This window comes from Neopelma chrysocephalum, unplaced genomic scaffold (assembly GCF_003984885.1).
Source record: "Neopelma chrysocephalum unplaced genomic scaffold, ASM398488v2 Primary Assembly neopelma1_72, whole genome shotgun sequence".
Taxonomy (NCBI): Eukaryota; Metazoa; Chordata; class Aves; order Passeriformes; family Pipridae; genus Neopelma; species Neopelma chrysocephalum.
In genome coordinates this window covers 10,394,205-10,421,940 of record NW_020897732.1, presented here as the reverse complement: position 1 = coordinate 10,421,940, position 27,736 = coordinate 10,394,205, and the positions used below count along the sequence as shown (strand labels likewise).

Below are 27,736 nucleotides of genomic sequence, written 5' to 3'. Positions count from 1 at the left end.
TCAAAGACCATTTAGCCCGTGACTTATTTATCTCAGAAACACAGACACGTTCTTGGTTGAGCACAGTGGAAAACCTGAAATTTCTTTCCATTCAGTACATCTTTAAAATCAGAAAGATGGTGAAGTTGATGCCATATGCAGTGCCTGTGGGACAAAACTATGCTTGTAATGCTGGTAGAGGAAAAAAAAGGATGCAGCCCACATCTCAGCCAGCACATCACAAGGTTCCAGCAGTGCTTATACTCTGCAGAAGGGCACATGCCTGTAACACACTCCACACCACACACTACTGCTGGTTACACAGCCACGAATGAGCCCACCCTATCAACTCCCAGAAGCCTTTTTTACACAGGTTTAATAACAAGTTTAATAACATTTATAAAGGGATTACACATTTGTGCAGTCCAATCCTAAGCTCCACCAGCCAGGTCTGGACCTAGTGCTCCACACAGTGTTGTAAACAGAAAGTGTTGCGCTCTCCAGCTGAGACACAGGAATAATCCAAGCTTCTCTCAGTTCTCTGAGGGAGATCACTCTATAAAGAGCTAGAATTAAACCTAACCATCCCCTTCTTCCAAGGGTAAACTGAGTCTTGCCAAGTTAAACTCAGACCAGAGTCACCGTCTGCACTTCCCAGAGGCAGAGGGTGTAAGCAGCTGCGTGTTCAACGTTCTCAGGCACAAGAAGGCTTTCTACGAGGAAATACATAAATCTATAACTTTCCCAGAAAAGTCCTTAATTTAAAAGGCCAAGAACTCCTTTGCTAAATTAAATTAATCAGTGAGGAACAAAATCTTTAAATAAATAGGAATTTTACTAGGGAAAGGTTAGTTGTTGCTCTCTGTGGATTTTTTTGAAAAAAGTCTCCCTGCTCCACACCCTGCAAGCCTTGAGAAACATTTAACCAGTATCCTCCAATGTAATTTTGCAAGACATAAGGGCAGCCTCCAATCTTTCCTGCATAAAACAGGAAAATCACTAACCTTTATAACTGAAGGTTTATATTATACCGAAACAACACTTCAGTTTATTGACTAGTAGATATAGTGGCACAAAGACTTTAATGGGCCCTGAGAAAAGAGAGATGAGCTAATTTCCCCCAACCTCAGAAACTCATTTAAAAGATGTGAAACAACTATTTTAGAAGAACTATTAATGTGTTGGCCTGGATTCATCCTATCCAACTGAGGGCATGAGAATCTCTAGTCAGTGGAAAGTAAGAACCAGAGCTGAATGCTCCTTTGATTATATGAGGAGTGATGCACACTGAGCTCCTAACTTTAGGACCCCTGGTCACAATCTACACCACAATGTTTAACTATAAAATTAGTAATAATCTGAGAACTAGGGGAAGAAAACAAACAAAAATCAAAGGCAGCCCTTCTACTTGTCACTCCAAATGCATACCTCACCAGCAGTGAAGGTCAAAAGCCAAGGCCATGGTCTAGTAAGGATTGAGGAAAAGGTCAATATGTGGATGAATAAGATTCTTTATTTCAATGCATACTTTCAGCATAAAATGACCAGGAGCACAATCAGGACTTGCTAATATTTAGTACATATACAAAAGTGTAAGTGTTTGAACACTTGGGGAGATGGGGGCGAATACAAACACTTTCATTACAAGGATGGAAGGATGCAGACTAACTGGTTTTATTAATCAACAAAGTAAAGATCAATATTTGCACATGTTTATAAGCAGGTAAGTGCCTCTGTATTACACCCCTCTGGATTGCTTTCTCAGTGAGCTAAAACCATGAGCAGGTGCTGACACCTCACAAGCTACATTAGGAGTAAATTCAGGCCACCACACTCCTTTTGAAAAGGCTTTGGTCCAACACATCCTTTTTTGATAGAACAACAAAAAACAAGTATGCTAAGCTATGATTTGCCTAAGGCTCTTAGAAAAGCATTTCAAAAGATAAAGCTTCTGTAGGTCAAGAGCTGAATTGCTGTTCTTTAAGGTGTCTTTTAAAAGAAACAATGCCCCAAGTGTTCCCAAATGTATCTTAGTTTTAACATCTGCACAATAGAAATGAAAATAATTCTTCATTCCACTAGAAGGTAATTTCATTTTTTTTAAAATAAATCACCCAGGGTGCTCAGCCATTCACAAGGAGTGATTTGAACCTTAAGAGATTGGACCTTTAAGAAGAAAAGGAAAAAATCCTGAAACCAAATAGCACATTTCTTACAATAACCTGCAAATTTACAGGGATGAGTTATTGTGCAGAGCTAAACAATTTGACAAGGTCTTTTAAAGATGATATGACCTGAAGTTAAACCTACAGAAATGAAGAATAGGTCTATTATCTGAACATTATTTTGAGAGATGCATTTTAAACTACAATACACAGGTGCAACTTAAAAGATCAAGTGAATGGCAAGAAATTCTAGATGACAAGAAAACAAGTTTTTCAGCTGCATCCAAATAACTGCTGCACACACTATACTTATATTTTATTACTGGAATTAGAATTCTCTCTCATTATGTCAACAGAAGAAAGGAATGAATGAGGTAAAATTACAATGCCGGAAAATCTTTTGTCTTGTAAAGAGAACTGTAACTGCTTAGTTCTCTTGTCTTTTTTCACACAATTAATAATCTTACATGCTCTAAACAGGAGATAACATTTATTCAAGTTCCGTAAATATCCAGAGGTGTAACAGAACAGGTTCTCCTGGAGCTCTTTGAAAAATGTGACACATTTTCTAAGAAAATTTTCCAATTAAGCAAATTTTAAATGTCTGTAGTTTAAAATATTCTTGGTTTCAACCATTCAAATTTTCATGTTCTGAAATTGAAGAAGTACAATTTTCCTCCACTTAGAAAATTAACATTATTTCAAAAAACTCACCTCAGAACCAAGGTATTTTTAATGTGTATAATTTTAAACATTTGAATCAAAATTAGCACTTCGCTCTCACTGAAAAATGAAAAGCAACGTATTTCTTCACAAAAAAAAGCACCTTGAAGATCTCACCACGTCTTCTTGAAATACAGGGCATGGAGCTATTCTGTGGGTGGCTGAGCAGCTGAAGTGCTCAATATTTGGGTCTGCTGAGGAGCAAAGTGCAAATCTCTTAAGAGTTATTGTTGCCAATAATACACAAAAAAAAGTAAAATTCACCTGTGAAAATACCTGGCAACAGAACAGAACCAGAAGACAGATGTAATAATCTCACAAGTGCTGCAAAATAAGCATGGATTGCTTTGCAATTTTTAAGGTCTCAAGTATAACTGGAAGATCTGATATTGAGAAAGTTGTCCATTAGCTAAAATTGAGGTGTCCTGTCTCTTCCTATGAGCTTTGATGGAACAACAAAGGAGAAAAAATGAGTTGGTCTTAACACCTGGGTGTCAACTACATCTCTATAATGCAAAAATTCCTTAGAGAGCCTTGTTATCTAACCTTTCAGCTCTGAAATATATCTTCTAGTTTCAGAGAAGGAATCAAAAATGCTATTTAGAAATAACACCACAGCTCCCAGGAAAGTGGTTTCCTTTGTAATTGCCATTTAAAATTGCCATTTAAAAGCTGGGTAACTGGGATATCACACAATAGAAAAGAGAGACAGTAGCCTTGTCACTTTTTTGTCTTTTTTATGATGAATAGAGAGGCACAGAAGATTTTTTTTTAACTGGGTTTAGTACTTTTTTGCTTCATTTATGCTTTTTTTCCTGGTTCATTTTGAAAATATCCTTCTGCTGAAGACCCACACTCCAGTTAGGTGGGGAAAAAATAATCACAATAAACTTCATGTCCGCATCCTGTGCAACTCTGAGCTAAACAAGCAAAAGCAAGAACTAATGTCAGAACTCTGAAGTCTAGCTTAAAAAATCCACAACTTTATACATCAAAAAAACAATAAAAAAAGCTACGGTTGCATATAAGAATCTTTTCTGTGGATCCATTTTATAGAAGTGGTAATCACAGTATGATGGGGATAGATGAGCACAACTGACAGCACTGCCAAAAGTAGCAACAAGCTGAAAGGAGTAACTTAGCTTAAAATCTAATATACTTGTCATTGATGTTTAAAGGCTGAAAACAAATAGCAGAAACCTTGTTGCCCTTTTAAGTTAAATTGTTACCACGAGGAAAGTCCACATACTTACCATCACTGTAATCAATGGGTGCATAACTTCCCAGGAAAAGGGAGGCTGCAAAGCTACTAACCAAAGAGATTCTCTGCAAGAAAAAGTGAGAGATAGTGAGTCCCATCAGTATTCACTTCAAAGAAAGTAAATAATTAAGTAATTGAAAGCAGAAAATGTTAATAGATATTTAATGTTAGGCACAGAAAGCACACAAAAATACACCTAGAAGGATTATTCAGTTCTGACTGTCTCAGTAATACAGCAGATATCAATCTAAAAGTAACTGCATTATAAGAGCTGTTAATAGCTTTGCATTCTGAACATGCAAAACACACCTAGTATATTAGCATACTCTGTGTTATCGTTAATTAATTCACAACTTCGGTGTGTTACAGAATCTCATTTCAAGGGAAAACACTTTCTAAGGAAAAGAAAAAAAACTAAAACACAAAACCACCTGTGTGCTGATGACAGGGGAAATGCCCAGAAACCATGCTCTGGTCCACTCCAAGCACAGGTCTGTAAGCTTTTTAGAAGATCTGGCAAAGTTCTGCCAGCACCTTTACGTGACTCCTTGCCTTCCTCCCAGCTGAGACCCCGGACCTCTCAGGAATTGGGCTTTAAACTGAACCACTACCTGCATCTCTGCCTCAGGGTATGTTCCAACTGCATTAAATCCAGCTGTAGGGCTTCTAATACTGGCCAAAAAATGCCCCAGCCATCTGACACAACACAATGATCCAACAGGAACTTGCTTCCACTTCACATCTGCTGTTTGAACTCTCAAGTTAATCAGCTACCATCTAGCTTTCTGCATGATCCAGCATTGTCTGTTCCCAAGAAGCTGGCACAGAAGCTGACAAATTTCTTATTCTGTGTTGTGACTAGTTCAGAAGAAATATGATTGTCACCCAATAACTGAATAGAATCCAATCTCTACTGGTCCAGTGAGCCAGCAGTGACAGATGTTTTATTAATGATCACAAACCCACTGCTTCACACAGCATTCAAGGACAGCCCATAGCCAGAGCTCTGAGAGGTGGTTATAATGGCCAGGAAATTTAATGATGCTCTTCATGCTTCTCTCCCCAAGAATATATCACATTTTGCTTAGATAACAAAGGCCTACCTTCTGTGGTGCCCCAGTGGGCACTAGCTGCCTGAAATGGAAGGGAAAAGGATGAAGTTAAACTGTGAATCAGCCAGTTTAGCAAGCTGACCTACAGGAGGAAAAACATCCACCTTCCACATGTCATTGAGATTGCCAAGCTGCTAACAGCTCAAATGCTTTGTCTTGAGGGTCCCCAAGAGCAATGCTGGTAGGGAGATATTTTAGACTTGAACACAACATCTTGCATAAGCTTTATTGCTAAAAGGTGCCATCAATGCAATCAGCCCTCAAAGACTGAAACTGGCCTGACTAGTTCTTGGTTCCACAGACCCATTTCCCCCCATTAATGTATGTTTCTCTAAATTTAGTCTCAAGCTTATGATCAGACTGTGTTAATGTTCTGTTTCATCCCATACCTTACTAGTGTAAAGCTTATACAATGAAAATGTGTAAGAAGAAGAAAAAAAAATTAAAAATTAGGCATTCTCACACAAAATATAGATCAACTTTGCAACTCACTTTCTCATGAAATTAACTGTTTCATACAGGGATGAGATCTTAAAAAAACACAAAAAAATATGATTAAATGCTACCAAGAACTGCAGTAATACAAAATTAGGAGTGGTCTGGCTTCACGAGTCTGGATGTTTGGCATATTCTAATCATAGGACAGGAGTCTTTCTCTCATTTACATCATTTTTCCATGGAGTTTTTACTTGCTACAAGCCATGGCATTTCAGTCCCAGCTAGATACAGAGATATCAAACTGAAACAGTGCAGCAATAGAATTGCAAGTTGATTTCTGAAAATTAAAAATCAGAAGGAAACCAACAGAATTATACAATTAATTTGTACTGATAGAATCAAAGTAACTCCTCAGTGGAAAATAGAAGGCACTTGGCCTTGTTGGACTTCATGAGGTTTGCACAGGCCCACCTCTCCAGCCTGTCCAGATCCCTCTGGATGGCATCCCTTCCCTCCAGTGTGTTGACTGCAAACTTGCTGAAGGTGCCTCAATCCCATTGTCCATGTCATTATAAGGACATGGAACAGCACAGTGTCAATACCAACCCCTGAGGAAACACACTCATCACTGTGTGTTTCCATTTGGACATTGATCCCTTGACCCCAACTCTCTGAGTGCAGCCATCCAGCTAATTCCTTACCCACCAAGTGGTCCACTCATCAAATCCATGTCTCTCCAGTTTAGAAACAGGGATGTTGTATCAAGTATTTTGCACAAATCCAGACAGGTCACATCAGTTGCTCTTCTCTCATCCACCAGTGCTGTAACCCCATCACAGAGGGCACCAAATTTGTCAGGCATGATTTGCCCTTGGTGAAGCCATATTGTCTGTCACCAACCACCTCATTTTCCATGTGCCTTAGCATAGTTTCCAGGAGGATCTGCTCCATGCCAGGCACACAGAGGTGAGGCTGACTGGCCTTCCTGGCTCTTCCTTATTTCCCTTTGTAAAAACAGGGGCTATGTTTCCCTTTTTCCAGTCAGCGGGAACTTCACCAGACTGCCACAACTTCTCAAATATGATGGACAGTGGCTTAGCCATTTCATCCACCACTTCCCTCAGGACCCATGGACATATCTCATCGGGTCCCATGGACTTGTGCACCTTCAGGTTCCTTAGATGGTCTTGAACCTGATCTTCTCCTACCCTGGGTGGTTCTTCATTGTCCCAGGCCCTGCCTTTGCCTTCTGTGACTCAGGTGGTGTGCCTGGAGCTCTTGCCAGTGAAGATCAAGGCAAAAAAGTCATTGAGTGCCAGGTCTTCTTCATAGCCTGGGTAACCAGGTCTCCCACTTCCCTTCAGAGAGGGCCAACATTTTTCCAAGTCTTCCTTTCATCACCAGCATACCCATAAAAGTTTCTCTTGTTGCCCTTGATGTCCCTGGCCAGATTTAATTTTTTCAGGGCTTTAGCTTTCCTAACCTGATCCCTGACTGCTCAGACAATCACTCTGTAATACTTCCAGGTCACCTGCCCTTGCCTTCACCCTCTATAGGGTTCCTTTCCGTGTTTGAGCTTGTCCAGGAGCTCCTTGTTCATCCACACAGGCTTTCTGATGTTTTTGCCTGGCTTACTCTTTGTTGGGATGTATCACTTAGGAGATTGTAGGAGGTGATTCTTGAATATTAACCAGCTTAGAAGAGCTTATGTCCTTCCATTCCAGCACTCCAATCACAGGATCCATCCTGCTGTGTCTCCATGATGCCAATAGGATCATAACCCTGCAGGTGTGTGCACATCTCTAACTCCTCTTGTTTATAACCCATGTGTTTGCACAGGCATTAAAGCTGGGCCCCAGTGAAGGAGAATTACTGGCTGATGCTGCTCTTCAAGTGCTCTCCTGCCATCCCTCTCCAGGCTCTGGGTATCTATTTTCAGCACTGGCATCAAACTGGTAGAACAGGGATGGATTGAAGTTCCCCTCCCCCAGCAACTTCAGTTTAAAGCTGTGTTCACCAGCTTGACAAATATAACATTCAAAATAGAACTGATGTCTGGTTTTTATCTGCCCAGCTACTAATATTTTAACAAAACAAAAAAAATAAAATAATAAAATTTTCAATTTCAGGCTTAAATTCAAACACAAGAATCAAAATACTCTTTAGTAAAAAGGTCTGTAAAAACATCCCCGCAAAATTAATTTTAAAAGATTTTCAACTGTGTTTGCCAATAAGGTTATTGAAGTTAAGCCAACCTCAGTTTGCTTGTAGACCTCAGGATTCTGGCTGTAAATCTTTGCTATCTGGTTTCCTGTAAAACGCTGAGAAAGAAATGCAAACGGTTAGAAACACAAACCCTAAATGGAGTCAATAATCATTAACTCTGTGTAATGAGTTCAGTACATTGCACTTTGGATATTTAATTTGCCTGATGCATGATGAGAGTCAGTGCACAGCAGGCAATCTGCACTAAACAGGGTATAACACATAGTCTCATTATGAGAATTTTGTTCACCTTTTGAAAAAAAAGGCAAGAGAAAAAGCATTACTATCCCTAGTTTACATTTCAGAAATGACAGTTCAATGGAATGAATCACACTTATTCTGTGCACAGGAACAAGCACAATTCAAATGGTGCCTTCAAATCCCTGCAAAGCTTTAAGCTATATGATCTATGTACCTGCCTGTGAGGCAGGTGAATTGGGAGCAAAGCAGGAAATTTCATACTCAAAGCAACAGCTCCAGCATAGGCTAAAAATAGCTGTAAGAGTATATTTTTTTATCCAAATATTATATCAAATAATAAAAAAAACTTGTAACATTGAAATCTTAACGTTTAACAAGTTAAGAATAAATTGCTAGTGGCATGTGAAGTCTGATTTCAACACCGGCCATAAACCTTGCATGACAATTCAAAAACAGAATCATCCATTTGGGAGCTTAAAGCCTTATTCTGTTGAACCAACAGTATGAGTAGCCAGGTGCTGAGATGCCTCCAGGGATCATTAAAAGGCCAATCTTTAAATTGCAGAAGTAACCTAGAGCAGTGATCCACAAATAGGTGGATGGATTTACCCCAAATAAACCTGTAACACAAACTGGATTGCCATCCCAATGGAAATGTGGCTGCACAAGATGCTCCCAGGGGACAACCATGCCCTGAGACTGCAAACGTGGCCACCAACCAGTGCATTTGGGAACCACAAGGCAAACGCTCACTCCAACTGCCTCCTGCAGCAAAACTTCCAGTGTTTGGTTAATTTCACTGTAAAATTTCCACATCTTCCTTTGTGAGATTACTGCAAAAACTCCCTGTTTCACAGTTAATGGTTGATGGTTACCTGCTGCCCTGTGATGGCAGAACTGTTCCCATCACAAGGTTCTGCTGAGGACTTTCTCCCCACCCGTTCCTCACCTCATAGGCCCGGGAGCCGGTGATGCTCGCCAGGTGCTGGGCTCCCCCCACGGCTTCCTCCAGGGCAGTGCACTGGGAAGCTGTGCTGGAATCCATCCATATGGGGCTGTTACTGACAGAAAAACACCCCTGTAAAGAACAATGCCCTTTATTAGTAAGTCTGATCTCTGAGAAATCCCCGCTAGAGTAATAAAAATAGAGCAGCCGCACGTATCAGCTCACTGCTCAGTTCTCTGAGATGCCTTCTGATTTCCTCTCGATAATTACAAAAAGCAGATATTGGGCAGCATGATAGTCAGTGGTGAAAAGTTCGACCCAAACTTTGCATCAGAGGGAAGCAACAGGCTTTTTCTGCTGTTACTTCACAGCCCCTGCAGCACGATGTCTCAGTACACTCCCCCGGCAGCCAAAACCCCAGCCCCTTTTTAGAACTCCTCTCCAAACAATCAGATTGTCTTTCCACAGCTCCACTAACAAATTCCTCTTTAATGGCTGGCACAATCATTTGGAAATACAACTGAGACTTAGTACATCACCAGAGAGAATTTTAATCCCATTTCCATGAGCAATGGATGAGATAGTTCCAAAACCAATCATTTAATACATCGGTTACACAAAAGTCTCCCTTTCAACATACAGCTGACCTTTCTGACCATGAAGCAAGGAAGGTAAGGGTCTTCCAGAAGAAAGTTGATTCCTCCCTATTATTCTTTTTAAATAAAAGTTTGCCAATCACACACATACAAAATGTTGGGGTTCAACAATGTACTTGTTAGGAGTTTGTGTCCACAGAGCATTACACTTCCATCCTTTCAGAGTAAGTGTAAATGGGGCTATTTATTTTTTTACATATATATGTAAAATATATACATAATATATATATCTAATAAATATATATTATTTTTTTATATATATAATCTAATGAAATCACAAGCACTGAAAGTAAACTCAGGTACAATAGTCTTTTTCATAAAAATTTTTGGTCAATACAAATATATATATATATTAAAAAAAATTAAGCATTTACAGGTTGTTTACAAAAAGATTATGTTTCCTAAAAGAGCAAACAGGCTGTTACTCTGACACAGAAACATTCTGGGACACCCACTGGCACCTGTAAGCGTTTAAAGAAGAATATACTGTCATACAGAAGAAAATAAAATGTCAAAAGCCCTGGAGCTGATGGAATAACTACTACATTTCATTTATGCTTCAGGGGCATGAGACTCAGCCAAACAAGAGGAAAGGTTTGCAAGGAGAAAAGCAACGTGTAAGCATCAGAAAAAGGACAATGTAGGTCTCCCTTCAGATATTTTGTGCACATTACCTTTAGTGACTGATGTAAAGGCAATTCAGATGATGCATTCTTTAAAGTTTGGATGCTTCCTTTTTTCCAGTACACACTCCCATGTTGCTGCAGGAAATACAAAAAGAGAAGTTGGAGGTGCCCTCCCAAACAGAAGCTGGAGATGCCCTCCCAAGCTGCAAAGTTCATGTCCTGATCTGAATTTTGAACTTTAAGGGACAAGAGAACTCTCTTCAAAGTAGGACCAAGGTGCAAAAAATGCACCTTTTCAAATCAAGTGTGTCATTAAAAGACCCTAAGATTGAGCAAACCATGTACTAAACCAGAAAATCATTTTGAACTACTGAAAATTCTAGTGGGAACTGTTAATGTGTTTCTAATGGCATTAGATACTTCTTTGAAGGTTCCAAGCTGTAGCCAGGGCTCCACTGTCAAGACTTAGTTCTGTGCTACTTCAGCGCAGCTCCCTGATTCACAGTGACATGCCTGCCCACCTTGTTGGAGGCTTGCTAAAATAAAGGGAATACAGGTAATCTGGAAATACACTTCCTTTTTTCACTTGAGTAAGCTGAGGTTACTTGTCAGTCCCTCACTTCTGTTCCACTGAAGAATTCACAACAGAGACCTTCATACCAGCTATGATTTTCAGACACTTTGCTCAGACTTTCAGCTACCATCTATGAAACGTGGAGATCAAAGCAACAGTTTTGATTAATTAGTGCCAGATAAACCAAGATGAACAACCTACACCTCACATGTCAGAATTAACTATCACTTTGGTGCTGTTCTCACCCTGGATATCATCTGTGAAATGCTGTTTCACCAGAGAACCCGGAGACTGGCTCACTGACTAAAGGTCAGGGTGGGTTTTATAAATCTCAAGAAAAGGCATTATGCACTACAGGCTAAATCATGGCAGCATCTTTGCCATTTCTGCATCAAAGACTCATTTTGTAAGATCTCCTTCCTAGCCGACGAAAAACTGTGCTCAAGAGGATGTTAATATGCTTTCAGCAAACTGTGTTCCTCACTGTTTTTTCTACCTCATTTTCCACAAGCACCTGGATCTGCTGAAGTTCAAAATGATCCCTGTCATTTCAGAATCTTTATGCACAAAGAATTCAAACAACAGGAAACCAAATACTTATGCACTACTCTGATCTAAACAACTGCACTGTAAACCTCATCCTCCACTCCCACTATCTTGTAATGATTGCTTTGTGTGCTTCAGGTGTCAAGCTGCCCTGAGAAATGTGTCTATGAACACTCACATAGAAGCTTTTATCTTATTTTATGCCATTATGGTCTTCTGCAATACAATTATTTAAACTAAATTTATCACTGTATTTTATACTCTACTGAAGAAATACAGTAAGACTGATTTTTAATTTATAAACTAACCTGGCCAGCACCAGACAAAGCTCTGACTTGAGAAAAGTTAAAGCCTGAAGACTTCATCTTTCCCAAGATCATATCCAGAGCCTAAAACAAAAAAAAATAGAACGAAGAATGATTGTAACAAGCTATCAAATTATGCATACTCACAATCTGGAATTAAACAATAAATTCATGTCATCACTGATAAGAGTTCATTGGCAGATAATGAAAAATTAGTTAATGACTATAGCCTTCTCAAGAAGTTGCATAAATTAATTTATTGAGTAAGAGTCCATAAAGGAAAAATTGAGTCACACAGAGGAAAAATAAGATCTTTAAAGAAGCTGAATCACAAAGATCCATTCTTTGAAACCTAAATAAGAGGCAAGAGTTAAAGAATTCCAATTCATTAAAGAGCACTTTCAAGGGTGCCAGACACAAAGCAGGATTATCTTTTTCTCTTCTTACTTTTGGAAATCTCTGAAATCTTAACAGGGCACATCCTGTACTCCATCCTACAGGACATCTGCCTCCAGTATCAGCTCACTCACAGATTCTTTAACATAAGGCCAATTCAAGTGAATTTCATTCTTGCCTGAAGAACTTCATTTTTCTCAAGTTTAAAATCAAAAATTAATCTACATTTACATAGTTTCACTTAGAACATCATTTCCCAGACTGTCTGGACAAACAGGCCACTGCAAGACTTCCAAAGAAACATCATATACCTATATCATCATACTATTAATTTTAGAACTACAACTGCTCCTCTTCATTGTGCCTCAAAAGACCAACTGCAAGCAAATTTACCAAACCTTGGTCAACTACTGTGGATCACAGTAGTTCTGTGGCTTGGGTAGCTGGATGTTCTGTGACCTTTCAAATATTTTAACTATTGAAATCCCTTTAGCAAGACAGATTTACATAGTACCATGTGAGAGCAAGTGTTGCAGAATCTGCACAGAAGCAAGGAAGGCCCTATTTTAAAATAGAAAAGAATGCTGTACTTCAAAATAAACATCAGTCAAAGTGACTGAGAATCGAGCACTGAACAAAGTGCACTTTCACCACCTACCAGTTGCGACATCAATTGGTTAGCAGAGCTTATTCTAAAAAAAAACAGTTTAGGTAACCTGGATGGTACAAAAAAACAGATTTAAGCCAGGCAAAGTAACAGCTGCCCCTTTTGTGTACAAGGAAAAAAGAGGGAAAATGAGGGAAAAACAGGAAGGCATTTCTCATACACAGAGTGCTGGAACAGTAGAGAGTGAAGAAACAAACAAAAAAAAAAATCAAACTTAGCAACATCCACTGTTTGTTGATAGCATTACTATTTGCATACCAAAGACAGAGAATAACACTTAAAAGAAACAGCATATAAGGAAAAGAACTATGTTCATTTGAGTGATGAATTTCACTACTGCTCAGAATAAATTTCCATTTCTGTAACAGCAAAGAAAAGGTGAACTATATAAAGCTTTTTCATACCTTGACCCACATGAGCACAGGAGAAGTGACTGTCAGTCTGTCACTGTGAATATAGACTCCACCTTGAGTCCTACAGAAAAACAGGATTTTCTCTTGGTAAATTCTGTATTTTTTTCCCTGACAAGCAAAGTTCTTCAAGATTATTAATGACCAAAGAGAATTTGCAATGGTGTTATTTTTTTATGTTATGAGAAAGGATCGGTGTTTGAAATATGAAAAAGTAAAAGCCAGTTCCTAGGAAGTGACATGCTTGACCCAATTGCAAAGTAAATAATTTTCAAGGAAAGGCCCTGATCCTGAAGTAAGGTCTGAGACAGAGTCCAGTGCTGATACTACTCATGGCCTCTGTGTAATTCATGGTTATTTCTGACTGTCACCATTTGTGAATTGAACCTCAAAAAGGAAGTTTAACTTTTGCTGTTAAACCATCAAGCAAATAAATGTACTTTATTGAAACTTGTGACTGGAGGATGACGTTTGTCAATTCTAGTCTATTGCTGAAGTAAACAAATACTGTCATCCTACATTTTATTGTGGGATTTGGAACAACTGAATTTGTCTCTAAATATCTTTTAGACATTCTCCTCATGTAATTTTCTTGCTGTTAGGAGAGCACTCTGCCCTGACACAAAGGTGGTGCTTACTTTCATGTCCCAAAAAAATCAAATCATGTCCGTGAGTCTGAAGTTCCCAAAAAAGGAAAAAAATGGTTTATTTATATGTAATACTTTGGGGTGTATTTTATTAATTTATTTCCTTCTGGGAGCTCTTGTCATATTTACATACAAGGAAGGCAAGAGCATATACTACCCTTGCCAAGTATGAAACATGAACATGGCATGACCTTTTTCCACGCCTCTATACATACCAATGAGACCAAACAGTCCCCTTACCCCAATCTCCAAAGTTTTAAATTACATTATCCAAGTAAAATACAAAAAGTCTTACTTAAATTCCGGAAGGTCCTTATCAAAGTGAACATTATCCTCGTAAATTACTCTCAGCTGTTCATCAATAGCAATGACTTTCAACTGGAAGATATAAAACAGGAAGTTAACAAAATCTAGCAATAATTAAATAGCATTGATAACTCATTTATAATAATTCAATTCCCACAGACAAAATGGAAAAAAAAAGATCACCCCAATCCATACACCTTGCTGAAAGTACGGGCACAATTTTACATTAAACAAATTAATAAGTGAATAATATGCCACCTATTCAGCAACATGTATTTTTATTTGTTTGTATTCTGTGTCCTCATTTTCTTTCTCCTCTAATGAACAAGATCGAGCTGCAGGCATTTGCTAAGAAACAGCAAACAAATTACCAGGTTTGTAGCTTGTGTCATAGTAACCAGTGTTGCAATTTCTCCGAAGAATACAGTATCTGAGATTAAAGACGCCATGTGCCTTTTTTTTCCCCCTCCTTTTTTTAGCCTCATTTTACCAAGGAACTTAACAGACCCTTAGGGTACCTTGAGGACCTTCCCCACTCCCCAGATGGTGAGTAAATGAAACTCTCACAGTCTGGCAAAGCTCAGAGGGCTCTACACAAGTGTATTCTGAACTTATGCAACATACAGAAAGCAACATCCAAAAGGGTAACTCCATAAAGCTGAGCCTTCTTGTCAGCACAAATTAGAAGAGTACCACAACCTTTCCTCCTCTGTATTCACTTAAGTTCACCTAGTTCAGAAGGAAAATAGTAACAATCGAGAAGAAAAGTGAGAAGGCAGCTCATGTTCCGTACCTATTTCAACAAGGGAGAGAGTGCAAAGTGCTGTTAAAGGAACAGACCCAAAAAAAAAAAAAAAAAAAAAAAAACAAACAAAACAAAAAAAATACCTACAAAAACTAAGTTCATCTTAAGGAGTTATATTCAAATAACAAGGCCATCCCTATTTTTGCCATACTAAAGTAGGGTCATTACCTATGCACTGGCACAGTGCACTAGCTCAAAAAATGGCTCTGACCCACTGCAGCCTAATTGGCTCTCTGCTTGCAGTACATCCCCATGAAAGCACTTGATCAACCTAACCTGGATGTGTCTTTTCAAGCTCACAAACTTCAGCACCATAATAGTGATTTATGCTCAAACACCTGTTTTTAACATATTCAGGCCTCTGTATAACTTGAGCAGTTTCTATTCAAGTGAGGCAATATCCAAATGTGTTGACAAATCAGAATTTCAAGCAGCAATCTGAGCATCCAGGTTCACAATCCTACTAGTCTTGATTCCCATGAGGACACTGGAAAGCTGGATTTGGGTGCAAATCACAGCTCCTATAAGAGCAGTCCATGTAGTCTGAGTGTAGAGAAGTGTCCCAGCACTCCTTTTCAGGATATTTAACACATCCCTAGCAGGATGGGGAAGCAGGAGACATTAGGACATGCAACCCACAGTTTCAGACACGATATGGGGCAAACAGAAAGGGACAAAGGATGCACTTATGCAGGTGAAGGGACATGAGAACAACCAGGGACATGCAGTGCCCATGGCACATAAACATCTTAAAACACGAGGCACTGGGAATAAACCACAAGAAATTCCACTTCAGCACGAGGAAGAACTTCTTTACATTGGGGATGGTAGAGCACTGGAACAGGCTGCCCAGGGAGGTCATGGATTCTCCCTCTCTGGAGACATTCCAAACCCACCTGGACACATTCCTGTGTCACCTGCTCCAGGTGACTCTACCTTGGAAGGGCGGTTGGACTGGGTTGATCTCCAGAAGTGCCTTCCACAGAATGACAAAATCAGTCAGGTTGGAAGGGACCATGGTGGGTCATCTGGTCCAAACTCCCTGCTTAGGCAGGGTCGTCCTAGAGGACGTGGCATAGGATTGCACCTGGATTGTTCTGGAATATCTCCAGTGAGGGAGACTCAACAACCTCTCTGGGCAATCCAACCATAAGGACTGCGTGACTGTGAATTATTTGGCATCAGCTGTGGCAACATGGAGCGTGTGCGAGCCCCGGACACGGAGCATCGCACCACTCCTGCATCCTGTGTGAGCCCTGGGCACGGAACACCGCTCCGCTCCCTGCATCCTGTGTGAGTCCCGAGTATGGAACACGGCTCCGCTCCCTGCACCCTGTGTGAGTCCCCGCGTATGGAACACCGCTCCGCTCCCTGCATCCTGTGTGAGCCCCGGGTATGGAACGCCACTTCGCTCCCTGCAGCCCCGGCCGGGCCCGGGGACCGTGAGCAGCCCTGCAAAGCAAACCCGCCGCTGGGAGGAGGAAAAGGGGAGCGGAAGGCTCTGAGATGGGACGGAAGCCACCCGAGGAGGAAGGAGTGGAGAAGAGGAAGGCCTGTCCCCGCTCTGTGCTGGGGGCAGCGCAGCGGCCGCGGTGGCGGCGGAGCCGCCTGGACCGCATCCCCTGCATCCCCCGCATCCCCCAAGGGCAGCCCCCGCTCCCGCCGTGGTCGGACCCTCCCGGCCGGCCCAGCCCCGCTCGGGGAAGCCGGGGCGGCCCCGGCCCCGCCGTCCTATGCGCAGGGGGCCGGCCGAAGGAGGGGAGGGGAGAGCAGGGCGGGGGAGGCGGCGCGGTACCTGCTGCGTGCTGAAATCCCAGCCCAGGTAGCAGGGAGAGGCCATGGCACGGCCCGGCACGGCCCTCACCCTCACCCGGGAGCCAGGGCAGGGAGCGGGAAGGGGGTGGCTCTGCTGGCCCGGCCTCCTCGGGCAGGAGCTGCCAGCCAGGCCCCGCGGAGCGGCAGCACCGCGGTTAATGAGTGCTGGGAGCGCTGGGAGCGGGACCAGCCCGCTCCCAACCCCGCACAAAGGGGCCGGGAACAGCTCGGGCGGGGGTAAGGCGATGGTGGGGTTGAAGTGATGTGGGGTGATGTGATGTGGGGGTGATGAAATGGTAGGGGTGATGAGATGGGGGGGTGATGAGATGAAGGGGGGTGATGCGACGGGGGGATTGTTGTCCCAAACGCAGGCTTGTTCCCCGGTTCACAGCACCAATTCACACACAAAGAGGCGAAATATTTCTGTATTTTACTCTAATTTGCACAAAGTAGGGCGCTAGGCGGTAACACACGAAAGTCTGGCTCACCAGTCATCAAAACTTTACACTATTAATACATTTTAACAAACCGAGGCATCAGTTTTCATTGGTTACAATTTACATAAGTTTTCTATTAATTAGTACTCAACCCCGTATTTGCTAGTTATCTCTCTCGCTTCTCATACTAATTAGTCCACAAGCACAGTTCTTCCCTGCGTTTCAGTCTGGGGTGTGCTTTGAGTGGGTGGTCAATGAGTCAGTGGTCGTGATCACCCACTGCCCAAATTACCTATCCCTCAGTTACTGCTCAGTCCTGCTGACTTCACTCCTGGTGGCTCTTGTTCACCTTTGGATTGTCTTCCCTTTTCCTTATAAAAACAGATTAGCCAAGCATACGAAATTCACAATGCAACTGTTTAATCTTAACTGTCCAGCTACAGCTACTGATTAACAACTAAAAAAAAAAGATTGCAATGTTTGACTCGAACTCTTATTTAAATCTTGAGGGGCTCGGTATCAGGATGATATGATGGTGGGGTGATATGATGGTGTGATGATGTGATGGTGGGTTACCCTCTGCCAGGGCTATGCGCGGGGCTGCTGAGCACCAGTAACCAGCGCCCATAACATGGGGATCCCCAGTGGCAGCACCCGGGCCAGCGCAGGGACCACCCAGGAACCAGAACCAAAACAAAACAAGCAACCTCAAACCACAGTCCAAAGGAATTAATGAAATTTTAATATCCCATCACCATGTACCAGCCGTGTTGTGGTATCACGCTCTGATCGGCGCAAACACACTTACAAAGCATTCCATTAAAAAACACCAAACTGTTTCTTTGCCTGAAGTTTTGTTTTCTAGTTTGCCTTTTTTCAGCTGGGAGGGTTGGGGAGGTTTTAGGTTTTTGTGTTACCTGTCAGAGTATGTGACGAGCAAAGTGGAATTGCTTAATCAAAACAAGGGTCATGTAAAATACACTTCCATTCTGCAATCAAGGCGGTATCTCAGCAGAGCTTTAATGAAGTCAAATAGGTTTTGCATGCCCAGGATCATAAACTGTTTTAACAGTACAAATAATTTGAAATGCCTTTAAAGTTATAATAAAAAATTTTCTCATATACTGAACATTTTAAACAGTCCCACTGATTTCTCAAAGCCCTAACTCCCATGGGTTTATACTTTAAAGATTTCTGATTATTATTGCAAAGAAAAACCTTTAAAACATTAATGGCCACCAGGTAGTGATGGAATTTCCCTTCTCCTAAGGGGAAGGAGCTCATGCTGGATGAACCTGTTCTGAACAAAGGTCTCACTTAACCATAGGCTGTGAAGGAAATAATGTTTTCAAAATGTTACCAAGAACGGTTTCCTTAGTGTAACTTATACCAGAAAACAAAGGATCGAATAACACACAGAGGCTGGGGGTTTTATTAATGCAGAATGTAACTGGTGAGCCAGGGAGGAGAGGCTTGCTCAGTCCTTTCACTGGCTGCATATTACCCATAAACAATTAACAGATTCAGAGGCTGAGGCTTGAAATGCTGCAATTTTCAGAAGGTAACTACTTGCAAAAATGAAGAGAAATTGAAGTCAGTTCTGAAGAAAGCTGTAAGAATGATAAATTACTTCAGAAAAAGAGACATCAGTGGATTGCAATTATTTTTTTTTTAAGGAGATATTGGCTAGTAGAAAAGACACAAGACTTTATAAATAAAGCAATCTTATGAGGATGTAAGAATCAGTTATATTCTTCAGCAATCAGATCAGAAGAATAGTCCCAATTAACAATAAATCATTTGACTTAAACAGCAGAGAAAAGTTGGGGAATAACCACTCTCGTGTTATTAGATCTCCTTTAATTAGGAACAGGGGCGACAAGACAATTCAGTAGGAAAATTCATCAGAGGACAAAGTGGGAATGTTATTGTTGCTACTTTCACTTTTCATGTTTTTCAAAAGAAAATAAGGAAGTTTGGAGAGTCAATGCCTTACCCAGTCACTCTGTTGCCCATCCTCCCATCAAGACAGCGTTCTCTCAGATTTATTATTGGTGGATGGAAAATGTGCATTGCTGCTGTTCTTTCTGCATTCAAGTTTCTTGAAAGCAAACAAGGTTTAGCTCTGCATTTATCAGTGAAGTTACATTCATGTACTACTAATGTTTTAGCACTGACAAATCCAGAATTTCCAGAGGGGACGGACAAAATGCCGTTTATAATTGAAATGTCACCACTGCAGATTAACAGCTTGAGGCAAAGCACAGATTAATCACTCAAGACACACAGAGCAGAGGAAAGGGAAAAGTGAGTTTATTCCCCTTTTCCTATTAACTAGTTTCTGACCTGATGGAGAAGCAATACTTCCATGCTCTCCTAGGCCCTTGGCTATCTAGATAAATTATAACTAGTATGCCAATTAGTGCTTTTTTTTTTCTTCCCCCACTGTCAAGTTAACTGCAACTGCACATTTATTTCAATTCATTGCAAAACATAAATTAACTGTATTCCACATTCCTACATACTGAGATTTTTTCATTTTTTTATTCTCACTTCCAGTATCAAAACCTGTCTTTGATCTCAGCTGCACCCTGATATGAACTTAGGTTTGACTGCATTCTTCAGCTTTGCACAGGGGAACTCCTTCAGAAACAGTGATAGCCCAACTTCCAGGCTTCATTATCATCCCATCGTCTGAGACATGCCAACAAGCTAGAGAGCAGCTAGTCCAGACCTTTGATATAAATTAGGATGACTATATTGACAGCAGTCCAGCTATCCTGATTTATACTGGCTACATAATTTAATGGGATAGGGAAGTAGAAGTACTCACACCTACACAGGAAGTAACAGAAATTCGTGGGCAACTACAAAGCTACCAGTCTTTCTGCTTCCAGCAGTACATTTTGGGCACCTAACTATCTATTTTAAGTAGCAGGGCAGCCAAGTACTTCTAAGCCCCAAACGGGTACTTTCCATTTGTGCAGCAGCATAGGTTAGCACAGCAGAGGCAATGGGACAAGTAAGTGTTGTTGCACATACAGACATCAGTTATGCATGTGCAACAAGCCACAGCAACCCATGTTAGACCAAGCATCGTTAGGTCTGCTGGCACAATTATCCTTTTTCCTAATAAGAAATCTTGTAGCTCTTTAATTAGCCTCAGAAACATCAAATATAGTAAGCTGGGGCAGATACATGCCAACCTTTCTGCCAAGTAGCCTTAGCGTCATGTGCACTGCTGCTAATGAGGTGGGATATGTTTACAATGTTAAGCTCCAAGGAACAACAATAACACATTAACACATCACCTTAAAAACAGAAAAAAATCCTAGCCTGAGCACTAGACCTGCCAGCTGGAACGATACCTGAACAATGGCAATGCTCTAAAGGTCATTCCCTTTCTACTTAGCATTGCAAGTGCTCTTATCACAAAATCTCCAGCAATGTTTAACCAAGAGAATAAAAAATACCACAGTACCATAAATTAAAAGATGACATTTCTGATCTTTTTATTGAGATGGCATTATAACACCAAAAATGTTTTCCTTTCCTAAATATGCACTTACCTGCTGAAGTTATTTTTGCACATGATCTTGGGGTAACCATCATGATTGTCCATAGCTCCAAACGCTGTGGAGAGTCTTTTTATTCCCTCAGCAAGAATAAGTACTTGATGTTTCAAAGCAGTGGATCGAGGTGATGTTATCCACGGTAATTTCACTGACTGTGCTGGGAACTCCTGAACATGAGGAAGAACTTTACTGTGCAGGTGACCGAGCACTGGAACAGATTGCCCTGAGTGAGTGGTTGTGGAGCCTCCCTCACTGGAGATATTTCAGAACCATCTGGACACAATTCTGTGCAATGTGCTCTAGGACAACCCTGCTAGAGCAGGGAGGTTGGACCAGATGACCCACTGGGGTCCCTTCCAACCTCACCCATTTTGTGATTCAATGAAAGCGCGTACAAAGATCCAGCAAAATCCCTGTGCACGAGTTCCACAAGAGGAACCCAGAGCACAGTTGTTACTCGGAGACTGAAAATGTAAATTATTTAAGTACAGTGATTATTCCACAAACTTGTTGGTTGATTTGATTTTTTGACTTGTGCATATTCAAAGTCCCAGGTGTGGTACTGCATTAGCAAATTACGGCCCTTTACAGAGAGTGAAGAATTGGTGCAGGATTCCATATAAAAGCATTTACCAGCATATGGAACAATCGGTACAAGAAAAGAATTTAAATGAAGGCTCAACTACACAATCTCAATTATACCATCAGTTTCATAGGTACTGGTCAATTTGCAGCTTTTATTTAATCATGTACATAAAATCCTCCAATTTCACTTCTATTGAATTCAGTAGAACATGTGTTGACTTCAGTGGGTACTGAATCAGGCACTGTGGAATTGTATCTGGTTTTACATACTTTAGTTTTACAGATGTAATTTCCTTGACTCAATTAAGCTACCAGTGATTATGAAGTGCAGTACAAATTCCTCATGAGATTTCTGCATGGAAGTGAAGTGAAGGATGTTTCTGAATAACAAATTATTTTTAGGAGACTTTCCTTCTCTGCACAGATTTCAAGTCCATATTCAGTCTCACAATAGTACTAGTACATAACCATCCTCTTTGGAGGACTATCTTAACTACAGCCATTTGCAAGCCTTATTAAAGTTACCTTATGCACCCAGCAGATTTTCTTGAAGATGAATACTGAAGAGGTTTGTGTCCCAATGCTCAAAAGCAAATATCTCAGGAGCAAGATGTTGTCATCCAGATAAAACTTTTCATTAACAACAGATTAACCAGTTCTTTCACGCTATACTTGATTCTTATCAAACTCTGCTTACAGATAAGTACATTTATTGATTAAAAGCAATCAAAGATAAACTCATTCCTACTCATACAATGCCTGAAGTGGAAACTAATAAGTGAAAAACCTTGCACTTTTCAGCAGCATTCTGCAAGGATCAAAAATCTTTTTGGAATCAAGAAAGAATCAAAATCCTGTCATTTTCAGATGGAAAAATCAAGGCAGAGAAGTTATATAGCTTATCCAGTTTGTTTTAGACCCTGCTTGAAATTGTCACAGAGTTCCTATATACTTATCACATCTACTGGGAGAACAAATAACCACAGGCTGCTGTCACCTCCCAGAGCTGTAGCCTCCATAACTCTATGGATAGGAAACAGCTGGAGATAGTTGGTGTAGGAAAGATGTGCAGGTAGCAGTACCAGAAATATGAAGTTCATTTATCAGTAACTGGAATTTAGGGCATCTGTTGGGTCCAGGAACCTTCATGCATTTCCAAAATCCTCTGAAGAGATTTACTGAAGGCCATTCAGTTCCCTCTCACCCTCTCCTCGTGGACAGTTTTATGACATCAAAATGCAGTAAATCTAACCATCTTGTTTGTCACACTAATTTAAGAAATCTGTAAAGAAGCCAGGGAAACTGTAAGGGAAGATGTTAGAGTTCATTTGTTTAAAATCTCTAACTGATAAATACCTTCAGTTTCTTCTTAGACTTGCCTCTGCACATTGTCACTTCCAATAGAGAATCTCAGAAGTTCTTGGTGGGCAAGAACAGAAGAACTGCAAAATGAACAGCTCCTGATGCTAAATTTTGGAGGCTGATTTTTTGGTGTGCTTGATTTAAGCCTTTAGAGACACCCAGGCAGAGTGTAGGATCAGAGATATTTGATATATACCTACATACACACACACTACCTAATCATATTTACATAAAGACACGAGGAATAAAAAGGGAAAATAGAATCCTTATCAAAGAAACGTGAAGGTGGACTACATATGACCCACTCTCAAAAAACCTTCAGAGGGACTTGAAGGAGAGCTGGGCCACCCTCCTTCCTTTTGACACACTTGAACTCTTTATGTCTGAAAGCACATGAAAGATCAGATGAGAGGAAACACCTTGAGATCATCCTGAAAACTTCTGTCATAGACTTCTTCATCCCATTAGTGTGGACACGCAGAGAGCACCAGAAAATCATCTTGCACCATCAGAAAGTCCTGTGCTCTACTCACAGCACTCCATTAGCTGGGGCATGCTTTAAGGCTGTGCTTTCAAACAATAGAAATACACGTGCTCTTATCAAAAATTTCATTAAAAAGTAAACAATTACTGTTGATTCTACTAATACTGTCTGGAGCCCAAATAATAGTAACCATCTTGTTTCTACCTTTCTTTTTCTTGTTACATTTTCTAAGAATAAAATAGTCACTTTCTAACACTGCAAGACTGCATTTAAATAAAAATTTAAAAAGCATGAACAGAAAGCTAGAGAAAGGGGATCATCACAGTAACTTTTATTTTTCTTCTCAGTGCCAGTTAAAATCTACAGATATTTTTATTGTATCTTTCTAACCTCCATGAACAGCATTGGACATGTCTAAATTCAGCACATGAATATCATGAATAATATACCTTTGGTCTCAGGTGTGCAGTAAAACCCAGTGTTACAGGAAATGCATTCAGTCAGTTAACCATTATGAGCATTTTTAATTATCTTTAAATCAACAATTATTCCTATAAGGTCCTCCAAACAATTTTTAATAAAAAACTAATTTACTACTCACAAATTAATTAGTATAAGATAAAATTAGTTGCATCTTTTAAAATGAGATTTTGCAGCCAAGGTCAAGGGCAGTAAACATCTACTTCGAGTTCTAAAAGCCACTGCTTTTGGACTATGAAATATTCTCAAATTTATTTTGCCTCAAGGAAATGAAGAATTGGTTCCATTGTGATGGAAGAACAGACTTAAGGGAAATAGGGCACTTCAGACTCCAGTGGATAATCAAACAAAAACCATTCAGACGATGTTTTGATCAGGAGTTTGTTCAATTAAGGAAAGACAAGTTTTGACACAAACCCAATCATGGCAATAAATTTCCAGAACCTGTAGTGCTGTTAGGAGATACGTGTGCCAGTGCCGGGACATGGCTTTTCTGCTTATATTCCTCAGGAATCTACAACCCAAATGGAAGCCTCTAACATTTCAGGCTCAGGCAAATACACATTCACGCCACTCCAATAGTGCCACCTGCTGTGTACTGTAAAAGTGTGCAGGGGTCTGTAGATCCAAATAACTCAGTTTAAAGATTGATTTAAAGAGAAATCATAATTTGGTGTGCAGGTATGACAGTACAAATTTATTTTTATTTATTAGCAATACCTAAACGGGCTAGGGGCACAAAGGAAGTTGTCCCACTATGGTATAAGAATATAACCCATGGACAATGTATTTTCAAGTTTATGTCAGTGGTATAACAAGGCTTAGCTACATCAGCTCACTACACATCAAAACCACGATTAACCTCGTGCTCTTTGTGATATCACGTACATTAGACCTGAAATTCATTTCGTTAATTACATCATGGTTGCAAATTATTCACAAAACACACACAAGTATATGTGTGTGTGTGTGTATACATATACACACGCACTCATACCTTGATAAAAAGTGTACACACACAAACACACATGCTGACAAACCCATATACACACCTTTAGAGACTGAGCCAACTGCACCTCAAGTCCTGTGTTCAGTTTTGGGTCCCTCACTACAAGAAAGACATTGAGGTGCTGGAGTGTGTCCAGAGAAGGACAACAGGGCTGAGGAAGGGTCTGGAGCACAAGTCTAATGAGGAGCAGCTGCAGCAGCTGGGGGTGTTTAGCCTGGAGAAAAGGAGGTTCAGAAGGGACCTTATTGCTCCCTACAACTCCCTGAAAAGAGGTCACAGTAAGGTGGGGGTCGGTCTCTTCTCCCAGTGACATCATGAGAGGAAATGGCCTTGAGTTGCACCAGGGTACATTTAGATTAAATATTAGGAAAAAAACTTTCACTGAAATGGTTGTAAGGCATTGGAACAGACTTCACAGGGAAGCGATCCCTGGAAGTGTTAAAAAAATGTGTGGATATGGCACTTGAAGATGTGATTTAATGGTGAACATGGTAGTGCTGGATTGACAGTTGGACTTAATGATTTTAAAAGTATTTGCCAACCCTAACGATTCTGTGAAGATGCTTTGCTCACAAGCTTTCGGTGAAAAGGAAACAAACCACCATGTATACAGGATTGGCTCAGCAAAATAAAAACTACTCCTGTCCCCAGTTCCAGATCTGCTGTACCACCTGGACTCATTCCCTACATTTCACTGGGCATTTGGTTCCTTTACCCTGCTTCTGGTTTTGTTGCCTACCCATGCAACTGCCTTGTATAAACCATTTGCATAACTACGGGTGATGGCTTTTCCATGATCCCGAGGGAATTGTACAATACAAATAATTAACAATAATTTCTGATCAAATACAAACTCATTATACATTAAATGCTCTTCCAATGAGAAGTGAAGTGCACGTATTTGAAGACAGAGCCTATATTTCAGGGTCAAGGGCGCTATGCTGGTAATTCCTTCTGCCACACATAGTCAGGTTGCACAAGTCACTTTCACAGGAGGTCAGCGAGTCAAAAAGTGTGACTGGAATTTTAAAAAGGTTGGGTAACTTTTAAGACCATTAATAATGTTTGTATTGAATGCCAGCTCAAACTGTAATGAAGTTAATTAAATCTCCTGTCCCGATGTATAAATCGGCTGCCTGAAGGTCCAAAGGCAGACTCCATGTGACAGCAACTCAGAACACTGGACAAACAAGGCAATTCCTGAGGTACTGCTTGCTACAGAGCACCAGATGTTTGTCTCAACTGAAGGCAGAGTATCAAAGTAGATCTACTAAAGCCAAGATACATCAGCAAAACTCAAACATGCTTTTTCTACGGTAGAGAGAAGGCAACTTGAAAAGTATCTACAGTGCCTGACAGAGTATTTTGTTTACTGTTCTTTCCCTGGTTGAGGTAGGAAAAGACTGCAGTTGAGGTACGATTTGCACGACACAAGCATGGTGGGTAATTATTAAAGAGTAATTATTAAAAAGTCGGTTACTGCAGACTTACACATGAGAGCCTGCTGAGCCTCACCAGAACTCTATGCACAGAGTCTTGTCACCCCCTGATTCCATCAATCATTTATGATGCAACCCAAGGAATAAGAAGGAACAAGTGAATTATCTGCACTCAGTCAGCTAGGAAGCTCAAGTGTGTTGAATACTTTCAGTGAGGAGAACGGCTGCAACATTTCAAGCTCCTGCCAAAAGCCTCCTCTGAAACCAGCCACTTCAGCAGTTTGGACACATCAGCATATTTATTTCTTCTACAAAATGCATGCCAGACTGCAGCAAACTGAACTTTTACTTTTTCTCTAGTAAGAAAGGGCCCAGAATTTCTGAAGCAGCAAGGAGGTTTGGATTATACATCTCACCATGAAGACATTCAGTCATACCTAAAACTTAGTCAAAAACTTGACTAAAACTTAAAATAGCGAAGTAGTCTTTCTAGTTACACAGATCAACCTGCTGTGGGTCTACTACTCTTATTACACAAGGAAGATCCTTACTATATAATCTTTAATATCTTTATAATTTTTAAAATCAACTAATAAAACCTCTGCTCATTTCTGTTGTTGTAATGGGTCTTAGTGCATGCCATCTTCTACTTACATATTATAAAATTTATAACATATTGTTGGTTCCCATCTATCCCCAATATTTCATTAAAAAAACAAAAGTCTGAAGTAATCACTCAGCTCCCTGATACCATCTAACAACACAGCATCCTTACCAGCAGTGTTACACATCTTTCTGCTGTTACAACAGTGTGTGCACAAAGGGGACATAATCATTTCAACTACACAGATGTAACTGTAGTAGTACAACTGTTTTTTTATAGAGGGTTTAACATCTTGCTCAGAGAAGAGAACATTGCATGGAGACCTCATAGCAACCTTCCAGTATCTGAAGGGGGCCAACAGGGAAGCCAGAGAGGGACTCTTTGCCAGGAACTGCAGTGACAGGACAAAGAGTAATGGGTACAAATTGAAAGAGGGGAAGTTTAGGCTGGATACTAGGAAGAAATTCTTTACTGTGAGAGTGGTTAGGCACTGGAACAGGTTGCCCAGGGAGGCTGTGGATGCCCCAACCTGGCAGTGTTCAAGGCCAGGTTGGATAAGGCCTTGAGCAACCCGGTCTCATGGGAAGTGTCCCTGCCCATGGCAGGAGGGGCTGGTACTAGATGATCCTTCCAAACCCTATGATTCTGTGATCTTCTCTTGTGCCACAATTGCACCACAAACCTATGCAGGTTCTCATAGGTGAGTGGTTATTGCCAGTCTCACACCTGTGGTTTATGTCCTTCTAGACAAAACCCCTTCTCAGCCAGAAAGACAAACCATCCCCTCACAAGATATCTTGGAAACAGTCCAATGTATAAATAAATAACCAATGGATAAATAAAAGCCTACTGTCAAAGTGATAGGAACGTTATCCATTTCTAAGAGAAATTACCATTTTCTTTGCACCCAAGGCAACT

At 40.6% G+C, this 27,736-nt stretch overlaps 1 protein-coding gene across 3 annotated transcripts in view; it reads right to left on the bottom strand.

Annotated features, from left to right (window-relative positions):
• Positions 1-21,126, bottom strand: part of XYLB (xylulokinase) — an 88,694-nt gene extending 67,568 nt beyond the window's left edge. For 2 of the 3 annotated variants that reach the window (XM_027686958.1, XM_027686957.1), the window contains exons 1-8: positions 16,824-16,954; positions 14,213-14,295; positions 13,265-13,334; positions 11,801-11,881; positions 10,421-10,507; positions 9,094-9,222; positions 7,934-7,999; positions 4,121-4,193 (exon numbers count right to left, since the gene is read on the bottom strand). In XM_027686958.1, coding sequence (XP_027542759.1) covers positions 4,121-4,193; positions 7,934-7,999; positions 9,094-9,222; positions 10,421-10,507; positions 11,801-11,881; positions 13,265-13,334; positions 14,213-14,295; positions 16,824-16,868 — 634 coding nt within the window. In that variant the 5' untranslated portion in view covers positions 16,869-16,954. Of the gene's footprint in view, positions 1-4,120; positions 4,194-7,933; positions 8,000-9,093; positions 9,223-10,420; positions 10,508-11,800; positions 11,882-13,264; positions 13,335-14,212; positions 14,296-16,823; positions 16,955-20,849 lie in introns of those variants that run through there. The other variant, XM_027686959.1, reaches the window with a different exon arrangement.
• Positions 21,127-27,736: the final 6,610 nt, after the last annotated feature.